The 13,393-nt window shown below is 46.9% G+C and overlaps 1 protein-coding gene across 13 annotated transcripts in view; it reads right to left on the reverse strand.

The window, feature by feature from the left end:
* ZNF618 (zinc finger protein 618) overlaps positions 1–13,393 on the reverse strand; it is a 181,182-nt gene that overhangs the window by 38,961 nt on the left and 128,828 nt on the right. For 7 of the 13 annotated variants that reach the window (XM_077142587.1, XM_077142578.1, XM_077142568.1 and 4 more), the window contains exons 6-10: positions 9,088–9,177; positions 8,185–8,220; positions 8,011–8,088; positions 2,870–2,929; positions 2,239–2,328 (exon numbers count right to left, since the gene is read on the reverse strand). In XM_077142587.1, coding sequence (XP_076998702.1) covers positions 2,239–2,328; positions 2,870–2,929; positions 8,011–8,088; positions 8,185–8,220; positions 9,088–9,177 — 354 coding nt within the window. The remainder of the gene's footprint in view (positions 1–2,238; positions 2,329–2,869; positions 2,930–8,010; positions 8,089–8,184; positions 8,221–9,087; positions 9,178–13,393) is intronic. The other 6 variants (XM_077142603.1, XM_077142595.1, XM_077142558.1 and 3 more) reach the window with 1 other exon arrangement.

Genomic DNA, 13,393 nt, shown 5'->3' on the forward strand with positions numbered 1-13,393 from the left:
TTGTGTCTCTGTTCACAGAAACTTATTCTTTCCTCAGCCAGCTTCCTTCTGGATGTTCTAACCCATCTCAGACCGAGGTCTCTCAAGTCCCAGCCCTGGCTAGCACCCCATGAAACCACTGCACCCCATCCCTGCCTCCAGACAGAACCCACCGACATACAAATCTCTGGATTCACAGACAACCAAAGGAACTATTACTTGGTGAGCCTTGGAAAATTAATCTCTGTTGCACTTAGCTTGAATCTCTGTATTTTATAGATTTCCTAGACTTCAGTGGGTAGCAGACAGAGAAAAGGGATTTATACAACGAACAGGGGCAGAAAGCCAAAGAAAGAAGCCCATGAGAGGGAAAAAGGAAATGAGGGTCAGAGAAAAAGGGAAGGTGTTTAAGAAAGAAGCACATGGTTGGTGGGGAAGAGGTGAGGTGCAAGCAATGCACCATCTGACAGGTGATGCTTCCTGGCTAAGTGCACAGGCCTGGAGCCCACCTGTCTGTGTTCCCAGCTAGGCACCCCTCTTATGAACTCCATGACGGTACTCAACTTGCCCCCAAAACAGCCCTCTGTGGGAAGAACAGAAGTGGCACTAGAGATATTTCCCAAATGCTGGAACCAAGGTCCCAGGTTGACCTTGAAATTGACTCTAAGTGCTTACTGGGTGGCATCTCCTGCTGGGCACCAGGAAGCAGGACAGTTATTGCTTCACTGGAGAGGACAGGGAGGCAGCTGCCCCCACACAGCTGTCCCTGTTCCTGCCCACAGAAGGCTGAACGCCTGAAGGGGTGGGCATGGAGGTCTGCCTTGGGCAGGGGAGGGGGCGAGCTGCGGCTGGAGAGGCTGTCAGTGGATGGGCCAGTGCCCACCCAGCAGGACTATTGTGTCTGCTCTCTCCCTGCAAAGGATGGCTTTGAGGTGGGCACTGAATGGCCTCAGGGGCAGGACAGGTCGCTCAAGGTCAGGATGGGCCACCTGAGGGGGAGGGTTAGTCTAGCTGGGCCATAGCAGATGCCAGCTCAGTGGTCCCCTAGAATCCAGATCCCTGGGCTGGAAAGGCCTCAAGAGCTCTGAGAGATGAGAAGCTGACCTCAGAGGAGGGAAAAGCAGGTACAAGGTCACACAGCAGTTAGGAGCCAAGCCAGGACCCAACACTAGCCAACCTCAGGACACAAGTGCCTCAGCCTCCGCTGCTCTGCCCGCCAAGGGTGAATTCCTGGAAAGCTGCCCACAGCCCTCAAACTCAGGATGCTTTCTCTCCCTGCCTCGGGGGCACTGCCTGCAGGACTGCTGCTAGGAGGACTATGGCCTGGGTGGACAATGGGAAACCTTAGGTCTTGTGACCTTGCACAACTGCGCTTCTCCCTGGACCTACAAGGAGAGAGTGGGATCCCCACAGCTCTGCTGAGTGACACAAGGGCAGTGATTGCCCCACAGATGCTCCTACACATCCCACCTGGATACCGTGACTGGCTAAGACTCATCCCTGTCGGAACCTTGGTTTCTCCATCTGTACACAGAGACACAGAGGTGTGAGGGACTCCCAGCTCACATGCGTGGGGACATAAGGGTGGAGTGCACCTCTGACTGGAAGGGGAGTTGGGAAACCAGCTGAAGGCCCTCAGGCTCAGGAGAACAGCAGGTCCCTATGGGAAGGGTCCTTAGAGCCCTTTCCCTTCCCTACCAGTGGACAAGTGAGACTGGGGTCTAGATTCATAATGGGGCCTGCCCAAGGTCCCAGCAAGCCTGTGACCCAGCTGGGACCAGGACCCAGGGCTTCCAATGTCCCTTCCATTTCTTTACCCTTTGTACCAACAAAGGCAAATTGGGGAGCTGTCCTGTGTTGCTTGTCATGCCTCTAGCCCCGGGAGAGGTGGGAGGTATGGGGAAGGGTGGCCGGTCGCTGCACTAGTTCAGACTGAAGCTGCGTCACACGGTTATGGCTTTATTCCAGAATCACTTGAGCTGAGCGTAGACGGAGAACCACTGAGGGCATGGGACAAGAGACGCCCACCTTCCTAACCCAAAAAGGCCCCGGGCCTCTGAGTCTACAACTTCTATTCCTGGGTGAAAGTTGGGGCTTTCCCAGCTATTCCAGCTACTGCAGAAATGCAGGCCCAGGTTAGACCTAGAGAAGTAGAGGCTGAGTGAGCCAACCTTAGCTGGACCCTCCCTGGCAATGCTCTAGAGTTCCTGCCTCCAGCTGCCCAGCCTGCGCCACCCCACACGCGGAGGAGATACTCACTGATGGGGGCGTGTAAGGCCACATGCTCTTGGTAGGGTGTGTAGTACTTGTACTGCTTCCCGCAGAATTCACAGGTGTAATTGCCAGTTTCTGTCCGGGGAGAGGAAGGTGTGGGAATGGGCCCCTGCCCCCCACCTAGGTAGTAGCATGCTCCCCAGCAACTCCCTCCCCATTTCGGGGCCACCAACTAGAATCAGGAGCCGTGATTCTGGAGTCAGACTGCCCCGCTTCAGATCCCAGCTCGGCCATTTAGAGCTGTGCAACCTTGGGCAAGTCTCCTAATCACTCTGTGCCTCAGTTTCCCTATCTGTAAAATGGTGATGGTAAGAGGAACACTTTATAGGATTGCTGTGAGGATTAAACATATATGTCAAGTGCCTAGAACAGTACCTGGCACACAGGGTACCCCTTCACCGCTTCCCACCCCCCAGCCTCAGTGCTCAGGAAATGTGGGGTCATCTGAGGTGATCGCCAATGCCGACCTCCCTATCACCCTCTTCGCAATCCCTGCCCTCTACAATGGCCAAACGTGGGTTCCCTCGTCTCCAAGACCTTCCCTGGCTCCAACCCCCTCCCCCCAGGCAGAAGGGGTTACTTCTTCCTCTCAGATCCCACCAGACTTTATCTTTACCTCTCTTTTGGCACTGCCTAACTTCTTTCTTCTTAAAAATTTCTGATGTAATATTGTTCACTGGGGGAAAATTATAAAATATTGATAAATACAAATATGAAATAAAAAAAGAAAGAAATTTTCATCATCTGTAATTGCAAAACACAAGAGTAGCAGCTACCCCCTGGAGGAAGGGCGTGTATCTCGCCCTATGCCCCAGCCCCGCCAACACCCCCCCCCCCCGCCCCCACCCCTCTGGGGCAGCTGCTCTCCTGATATCTTCCATCTGACTCCCGCGGGCCGGTGACTTCGCCGGGCCTGGTCTACATCCTCTCTGTAACCTGCGGATTCAATCGAAAATACTTTGTGGACTTCTTGCCCACTCCATACATATTGATCTTTACTGGCATTTATTGACCACCTGGTTCCCCCTGGACTCTGGAACCTGCTGATCCAGCCCCTACATCGAGGAACGTTCACATGGTTTCAAATTTGTTTCCTTTATTAAAAGAGAAAAACAATGCTGAGAGTCACCTCCTTGGTGAAATCTTTGCACACACACTCCATTATTTCCTCAGGATAGATTCCAAGAAAATTAGGAGGAGATTATGCATTTTTAAGGCTTTTGACAGTCATAGCATCAAAAGGTTGGGCTAATTTTTATCGCAAATGGAAAGGTGTGAACACAGCTGTTTCAACACACCGCTAACAGCACGAAGCAGTAACATCTTAAATTCTGCCTATCTTCAAGGCGGGGTTAGGGCCTATTACACTACTGGTTTTGTTTCTTGTTTCTTTGATTTCTAATGAAATTGAATATTTTTCCTATCTAATTGACTATAGTTTTTTTTTGCATGTGTGCATGGCTTTTCTATTTGTATTTACAGTTCATGTTCCTATAGGTGCATATATCTTTTTAGAACTTTTGAGAATTTTGTGTAGATTAAGGAAATCAACACTTTGTTATATATGATACAAGTACTTTTCTTTTTTTCTTACTCCTTTTATGGTCCTCTCCTCCCCGATACAGAACTTAAAAAACTTAAGGTAGTAAAATGACTTTTATAACTGATTCATAAACACTGGAAGACGATATATTATTTGCTGTTCGTAGTTCAGTTCCAGAGTTGTAGAGTCAGCTATATGTTAATTATATTATTCAGAGCCGATGCAACCTTGTTTATCTGCTTGTCCTGTAAAAGGCTAAAGGTTATGATAAATTCTCCCATTTCACTGTATTCACAATTTATTTTGTATATGTAGTTACAATTTCATGAGATGCATAAAGATTCATGGGATCAAAATCTTCATTGCAAACTGGACCCTTCATTAACAACAAACTATTCTCTAACTGTGCTTCTCAAAGTATAGTTCTTGAACCAATAGCATCAACATCGTCTGGGAACTTATTAGAAATATGAATTTGTGGTATTTAGCCATGATCTACCAACGTGGAAATTCTTGGGGTGGGGCCCAGCAATCTGTGCTTTAACAAGCCCACCCAGAAAGAATTTTGTGGCATGGGAAAGATAACGACACTAATACTTAATTACACTGTCTTTTTAATCTGGCATTAATATTATTAATTTTTTGATAATTACTTTGCCAGACCCTGCTTTCCATTTGTTTGCATGTGCCTAGTTACACTTTCTTCATCTTTCTTGTACTTTCTTTCCTTAAACAAGTACTGTGCTAAGTGTCAGCACAAAACATTGATCAAAAATAGACATGTCTCTCCTCTTCATGGGCTTTGCAGTCTAAAAAAATCAAATAATTACACAAATAAATTTAAAACCACAACCACAATAACAGCACTATGAAAACCATAATAGAAATTTAATCTAGTTAAGATTCACTGGGAAACAGAAGCTCAAGGTCAGAGTAAAAAATAAGGACTAACAAGGTATGTATTTTTAATAAACCATTAATAATTGGATTCTTTTAAATTGACCTGAGAATCTTTGTTTTCCAACAGAAGAGATTATGCCATTTAGTTTTAGTGGAATAATTTAATTTGCTTTTATTTGTTTTATGTCTATAGTACATATCGTGATTTTTTTTCATGCTCCATCCTTTCTGGACATTGCCTTAATTTTCAGTGGTTTGACATATGAACTGTTTTCTTTGCTTTTCCGTTATTCCCTCATATTCCATGCTTTCATATTATTCTCCAATATTCTCTACTGTTTGGGACAGTATGTATTTCTCTAAGGGCTACAATCAAGAAATGAGATTTTTAAGTCTATCACCATTGAGAAAGGTAATTTAATCTATGCTTTTCAAACTTTAATGTACATCAGAACCACTTTGAAAGACTCTTCGACATAGATTGCTGGGCCCCATTCCCAGAAATTCTGATTCCTAGGGCTGGGCATGGCCTAAGAATTTACATTTCTAACAATCTTCCAGGAGATGCTGAGGCTTGCTGGTTCAGAGACCACTCTTTAAGTAGAACAGATTTAACCTATTGAACTTTATTCCTCACCTAGTCCTTTTCCCTTGGTTTCTGAAAAATCATTTTTTAAGTTTTTACAATAATCTTTGTAAAGACTGAATGTAAAATGCATTCAATTTTATAGTCAGATTTGGAACGTTTGAAACTTACTCCTAGTTTATCTGGTTTTAGTATTTATCACAAATTCCTCATAATCGAACTCTTAAATCTGCCTTACCACTCAGTTCAGTGGTGTGTATTTTCAAATTAAATTTTTTGAGGATAGATATATGGGAGAAGCAGTATGCTTTAGAGCTTTCACTTTGTTCTGTACACATAAATCACAATTTATTCCAGTTATAAAGTTCCTAGATTATAACTTTTCCCCTTCAAAACTTATACCACTGTCTTCCGGTATTAACTGTTGCAGAGAAGTATGAGGCAAGTTCACCCTGAATTCATTTATAGGTAACTTTTTAATGCCTAGATGCCCACATAGTTTTCTTCCTTTCTGTAGTTTTAAAATGTCACTACTTTGGTATGGTTCTCTTTATACTGACTCTACCTGACACTCGGTGAGCACCTTAAAGCTGCAATACACAGCTCTTCCTTTTGCTGAGCAAAATTTTCTTCTATTATATCTTTGGAGTATTGCTTCTCCAATTATCTGGAATCAATTACCTGATCTCCAAATTTACCACTTTCTCTCTCATTATCTTCATTTCTTTGTTTTTCCTTCAAATCACTAATTCAATTTCTGCAGATCAATTCTGGTCTTACAATCTGCAATGTAGATTTTAATTCTGTTCTCATATTTTCACCTTTCCTGCAATCCTTTCTCATCTGTTGCTTTCTCACCATACAACTTCAGGCTTCTTTTTCACATGGGGACATGTTTTCTTATACAACTGATGTTTTCAAGTGGAATTTTCTTCTAGATTTTACAGTAGATCATTCACAGAGTTATACTTTCCCTCTAGTCTTCTAAACTCTCTTTTTCTTACGATGTGCCATTTTCATAGTTCTTATATTTTTTGTTTCTTCTCTGAAGTTACTCATTCTTATCTAGGCATGAAAAGCAAGTCACCAATAAATGAATCCAGACTTAAATGAACTGTCCTCAGTTGTGCCCTCTGCCATCATCATGGTAGTAGAATTCTCAGATCTACAGCTGAAGGGGTGACAATCACAGCTCCTTAGTCCAACTGCTTCCTTCTAGCAGGACTGCACATAGGGAACCTCTGTTCTATCATGGTTCCAGCTTCCTCTTACCTAATTCTCTGGTGTGTTCAACTGATGTCAGATATGGGAGGTACATTTCTCATGCAATGCTCCCAAGGTTTTTCCTCTTCTCCCTGACCTTGTGGCAACTGGTCCCTATAGAATGCAGTGTCCCTTTATTAGTTATTTTCAGGGTTTTGCAGCTTTGGCCCACTTACAAGTAGCAGAACCCCAAGAAGCAGCACTGCAATCTCATAAGGCAGCTCCTGGGTGGTCGTAAGGCATGGAATCATAGTGTTCTCCCATTATCAGTTCCAAAAGGTCAAGCTGGGGGCAGATTGGGGACCAAACCCAATTTGGTTTCCTCAATGCAATTCTGTACCCCTAATAATCTGTGATTGATTCTGCCCAGGTCCATGCACTGGTTGTCTGTGAGACGTAGAGACATATACAACAAGTTTCATCTTGTTCTGCATCTTTCTGGATAATGAATGGACACCACTTAATGAATGCTGTCCCTGTCTATATCAAGGACTATACTAATTCCTTTACAAATATAATCTTATCTCATTTCCATGACAACCTTGAGAAGTGTGTCTTATCATCAGCCCATTTTAGAGATAAAGAACCGATGGATCATAAAGATTAGAAAACTTGCAGGACAACACACAGCTATCAAGTATTTTGGCTGGCTCTCAAGTTCCTAACTATCCCTCAGTAATATCTCTCATTTACTATGCTCTGAGTATGAGCCAGGTCCAGTTATAGACACTTTCCAAATGCATCCTCCACTCTATCTGTAGAATAGACAGATGTTCTTTGTCTGTTTGCTTGTCTACTGTTCCCCCTCCCATGGGAAATGAGAGCGGGACAGTAGGCAAGTAAGCAGACAAGGGCAGGGGCCATATCTGTTTTGCTCATTGATCTATCCCCAACACTCAATGTAAAATTGTTGAAAACAAGGCACTTTCGTGTTGGCTCTGGTCCTCAGGAGGTCTACTGGGACAAGGACACAGAGTGAGCAGGTGGAACCCTGGACAGCTCCATGCACTGATAAACCCCTCAGATGACAATAACAACTGTTATTTTCTGAGCACCTACTATGTACCAGGCACTGTGCTAATAAGTGATTTACATCCAGAACTTCATTTAATCCCCCAACAAACCTGCGGGGAAATGTCATCCGCATTCCACAGGTGAGGAGCCTGAGGCTCAGCATGGCTTGTGGGCTACAAGGGCACCAACCAAGTAAGCCTGCCTGTCTTCACGGCCCTACTAACCCCGACTGATCTGTAATGTACTCAAAAACTGAAATCCTAAGACTGACTAATCTAACTGACAGGTAGGTAAAGGGGGCTACAATCACTGGTGCTACTGCTGCAGGATGAGCGAAACTGCCCCCTTCTAGGAGGGGAACTAAGCCTTGCCTCTCCCTGTCAGCCTCACCTCTCCCCACCAGCCTCACCTCTCCCCACCCTGTTCCCAGCCCCAGGGGAGGCCCGCATACTTGGCCCGATTTTCTGGAATGGCTCCGGGGGTTCCTCTTTCACTTCGTCAGCGGCCACGACACCTTGGTCGAAGGGGTCTGTAGGAGAACACACAGCCCTTAGCGTCCTGGCACCTCAGGTCTCGGGAGCCCAGCTGGGGCCAAGGGAAGGGGAGGCACCCACTAACAACTTACCTGTCCGGTTCTCAGGGGCTCCTTCCACACTGAACACTGTGCCCAGGCAGGAGGCGGCAACCACAGATGGAAAGAAGCAAACAGGAGTCCTGTTAGTCCCTGCCCACCACTCCCAGTCTCTGTGCCATCAAGCTCATCTTCAGGGCCAGGGAGGCTGCCCCAGACAGCATGGGAGCCCTAGAAAACCGAGGGGCCACAGGTGGGCCCTCAGTCCTTCACATGAACAGGAGTCCTACACCCCTAAGGGAGGGAGATGTTTCTTGCCTATACTTGGGTTTGGGACCGCCAGCACCCACTTGCAAGGTCTGGGCTTGAGAAAAGAGGAAGAGATGCAGAGGAGAGAAAAGGAGTAGGTGAAAAGAAGGATGTACCCAGGGCAACAAACAGGTGGTGGGGTCTGGTTGTCCCAGCTTTGGAGGGGCTGGGGTGGGGCCAGGGTAGAGCTAGAGAGGGCACCTCCTAAGATCCCTTCTAAGATGCAATTTCGAGGATCCTTAAGATCCTGAAGATGCATTAACTAAACATATTGTTCTAATTTCTAACTCTAGAATCTAAGATTCTAAAATGCCATCATTCATTTTAAAAAGTTAGTTCACCAGACCATACGAATACTCAATATGAAATGACTCAGTATGAAACTGCTGATATGTGATTGGTTTTAACCTACAAAAATAGCAATTTCACTTGAGTTGACCTAATTAGAAATGTACACAGAATATGATGGGGCATCCCCTTCACCTGCCCAGGGGTGACCCCTGCCAACGGGGTACACTTCCAATCCTTCCTCTGTGTTCTATGAATCTATGATCTGAGAGTCCAACATTCTATGACTCCAACACTCTAGAAATCTGTGTACTGACAAGGCAGCGTCTTAGGTGGCAGGCTTAGGTGGGCCTGACTCACCGTCCACTGCGTGCAGGTCTCGATGCTCTTGGAAGCAGCTGTAATATTTGTACTTCTTCCCGCAGATGTCACATGTGTACCTGAAGTTATCTGCAAGGGACAGAGAGACACATGTGGTTATCACGGCTTAGCCAGCTGGGATGGTTTTTTTCTAGCTACCTCATCTGCTTTAGGAACCCCAGACGGGGCTAGCCCAGAGAGGTCTCCACTGGATGACCCTATGGAGAACGTGAGCCAGTCTGCCCCTTGGCACTACCCACTCCTGAGAGACTCAGCTTCTCTTGCCAGCAGACCTCAAGCTGGTCCCATGCCTCATTTCAGGTACATCCCATGTTGAGGGGACCTTGCAGTGACTCCCAAACCACCCCCTAAAACACCCTATGTGAACTGAACGACAGGGGATCTGGTTCAAAACTGGCCCCACCTCCCTCTGCCAGAAACTAGATGAGAAGAATCATGATGGCTGCAGCTACCACTTCCTGGGTGCTTACCATAGGCAAGGAATCAGGTCAGGCTCTTTCTGCACAAAGGGAGGAAGGAGGAAACTGAGGCTCAGTGGGACCTGTCCCAAGTCCCACAGCTAGGAAGGCCTGTTGTAGGGAGCTTTGGAGATGGATCCCACTGATGCTGCCTTCCGGGATTCAGGTCTTTCTCTAACCCCCTCGCCTGGAGTCGGGGCTGGACCAGTGAGCACAGCATAGTGAAAATGATGTGTGGTGGGCTTAATTACGCACCCCAGAAAAATCATGATTCGTCATCTTGATCCATTTCTGTGGATGTGAATGTACTGTAAATAAGACCTGTCGAGGACGTTTTTAGTAAAGGTGTGCCACACCTGAATGAGGCTGGAGCTTAATCCAATTATTGGAGACTTTATGAAGAGAAAGCCACTTGGAGAAGAATCTGGAAGTCAGTGGACCCAGAAGGGAAAGGAGAGGAGGCCGCTCTGTGCACTGCTACCACTCAACAGAAAAGCCAAGAACCCAAGAATCACCCATCAGCAGTCAACCCTGGATGCCACAATCTTCAGGGAGAAAGGATCGCCTGGCTGATGCTTCGATTTCGGGACTTCTCCAAGTCTCAAAACCATAAGCCAATAAATTCCCATTGTTTAAAAGCCCATTCATTGGGCAGTATTTGTCTCAACAACCAGGGAACTAAGACACAATAGATGGCATTTCTGAGCATAGGTTACAAAAAATTGCACCTTTGGACCTTGCTCACCTCATTTCTCTCACTCACTCTGGCTGCTGCAGCCCTGTGAGCTGCCCCATGGAGAGATCCACATGATGAGGAGGACCTGAGGGCCACCCCTGGCAAAACAGCCCTCAGTTCAACAGCCTGGGAAGAACGGAATCCTACCAATAGCCACGGAGTGAGTTTGGGAGCAGCCGCTTCCCAAACCGAGCCTTGAAAAAGACACAGCCCCAGCTGACACCTTGAGTACAGGCTCACGAGAGACCCAGAGAGACCCAGAGGACCCGACCAGGTCACACCTGGATTCCTGAGCACAGAAACTGTGAAATAATAAAGATCTGTTGTTTTAAGGTACTGAATTTTAGGGTAATTTGTTACACAGCAAATGGTAACTAATACAGGGCCAGAGTAGGCATGACTCCCCAGGCCTCCCCCAAGTCTACAATAACCCAGGATGTGTCTCTTCCCCACTGACAACCCTCTCCAGCATTTGTACCAGCATGTACCTTGCATTCTATTTCCCTGAATTGTCCCAACAAGGGCCCACGGATCCCATCTTCCTGAGGAAGGTACAGGGAGGGTTGGCAGCTTACCCAAGGCTGTAGCGTGGAGCAGGGAAGAGCCAGGATTCACTTAACTCCAGGCCATGGCTGAGTCAGGTGATGTGGCCCTTCTTTAACCCATGAGCTGCCCTCTAATCTTGAGCTGAGTACCTTCCTCTTGGCTTAACCCCCTGCTCCTCAGCACCCACATATAGGATCTGGCAAGACTACCCCCATGACAAGACCACAGTACCAAGCAGCTCTGTGGGAAGACTCCTGGTCCCCTTAGTGAACTTAGGAGCACCGAAGACATCAGTGCCCCCAACCCCCTATGGCAGTCTCTGAAAATGCCTTTGTGTCTGAAAGGGCCACAGAGATGAATTGATGGTCCCTGAGTAAGGAGCCCACAGCCTTGGCACATGCAGATACTCTGAGGACAAAGGTAATAGGCAGGGACCAAGCATGCACCACCCTCCAGGGAGGGGGGCCACTGTGGCCTGGGTCCCACGCCCATGCCAGAATTATCCACTGAGACCTGGGCCTCCTCCTCCTCTCTCCCTGGAACTGCCAGCAAGTGCCAACCCCACTTTGGGATTCAGTTTTTCCATTGCATTTACTAATGTGGGGGAAAGGAGAATGGATGAGCTGATGTCTGGGGCCTCTCCCTGGCTGGCAGTTCCAGGATTCCCAGCCCAGCTCAAGTTTTAATCCTTTCTCGTTAGCAACAATCCAGCTTAGACACCATCCTTCTCCATCATGTCCCACCTGGACCATATCCCCAGCTTCACCACACGGCCGCCTGATATCTGAAAATAGGGGAGCCTGGCTCTCTTTGCCCTGAGCTGCCCTCTTCTGCCTAGCACACAAGCCTGGAGTGTGTGCTCAGGGCTGGACATTGGAGGAACAGAGGTAAGAGGCTATGGCCTCCTGTGGTGTGGTTATAAAGGAGCCTTGCCTTGCAAATTCATCTTCTATACCAAGAGCTGGTGGGAGACTGCTTCGGAAGAAAGGACATTAGCACCCAGTGCTGGTCACCTCTGCAGTTTCCTGCTCCACTTGCTTAACCTTTACCAACAGAGTATTTCCTGCCAACTTGGCCTGCCCCTCTCACTGCTGTGTCAAGGCCACCACTTCCAATAAAACACCGAACTCCAGCTTCCTACTGCTGAGAAGGGCCCTGATCCAATCTGTTGAGCCCTATGCCACATCTTTTCAGCATGGGTGAGGACTACCCCATTTCTTCCTACAGGCAGGAGTCAATTTGTTCAAGAGAGTTAGCCCCAAAAGAAGGTTAAGTGATTTTCTGCCAGAGAAACCATGTTTCAGAACCCCAAAGCCTCAAGGAATACTTCTGCAAACCTGTTTGATAGCAGACCCTGGAGTCAAGCTGAAATCTGATTGCACCACATACAATCAGTGTGGCCCCAAACACACACCCCGAGCTCTGCATCTCAGTTTTCTCATCTGCAAAATGGGAATAATAATAGTTCCTACATCTCTTAGAATTATATATAATAAACAATAGGAGAGCACAATGCCTAATAGACAATAAGCACTTGATAAAGGTTACCTAATATTGTTTTGTAACAGGACAGTGGCACGTAAATTGGACAGGAGATTAAATATTTTATTTTCTTAATTGAGAGGTGGGAAAGCAGGTATGTCTTTATGCCTCTCTGTATGAGCAGACTAATTTTCTAATAAATAAATGAGAGAAAGATCCCTGAGACCTAGCTTCTAGGCCTACCTGCAACACTAAGGACCTGCATGAATCTTCTCTATGGAACTTAGAGAGAATCTGAAAAATGGGTAGGTGGACTCAGTATGTTCATTAGGACCCTCCTGGCTCCAATACTCCACAGGCAGCTCCAGCAACAAGCCTGGTGTGGGAGACACCAGGTGTTTCAGGCAGGCCCTGCTGGCCTAGGTCAGCACAGGGATAAGGAACTGAGAATAAAGTAAGGCACAATGGCCGTGGGGAGCAAACTCCACAGGGAGGAAGGGAAAGGGAATGAAAGGACTAAAAATACCCTAACCACAGAGCCCTCAAGAACCAGCGAGCCTCCTCACAACGCACCATTGAGGGGCTGCCCGAGAGGCCTGAGACCCAGAATAGCCAAGGAAGAAAAGACAAATAGAGAAGGCTTTTAAACTGTGGTTGACTGCAGGCAAACCATGGGAGCCGGAAATGAAGGGAGATGGGAGTCAAGAGTCAGGCTGGGAGAGGGGCTGGTAGGGAGGGGAGAAGAGGGGGCTGGGAAAGGCTCCCAGTCTTTCTGAGGCTCAGATTCTCCACCAGAAAACAGAGAAACAAGCTCAGCCCTGCCTGTCTTCCTCATGGTATTAGAATCCCAACAGAGATCAGAGGGAAAAGTGCCTTAGAACAAACGATATTAAAAGCAATCCAATTAAGCCTGTTCAGCTCAGGCACCTCCTCAAACTGCTTTGTTTGGGATTCTCTTTGGGTGATGTTTGTTTACTATTTCTCAAAACTTCTTGTGGAGGAGCAACTGACATGCAAAACAGGGGATGGCAAACTACATCCCTTGGGCCAAATCCTGCGGCCA

The sequence above is a fragment of the Tamandua tetradactyla genome, chromosome 2 (genome assembly GCF_023851605.1).
Source record: "Tamandua tetradactyla isolate mTamTet1 chromosome 2, mTamTet1.pri, whole genome shotgun sequence".
In the NCBI taxonomy this organism is placed as follows: domain Eukaryota; kingdom Metazoa; phylum Chordata; class Mammalia; order Pilosa; family Myrmecophagidae; genus Tamandua; species Tamandua tetradactyla.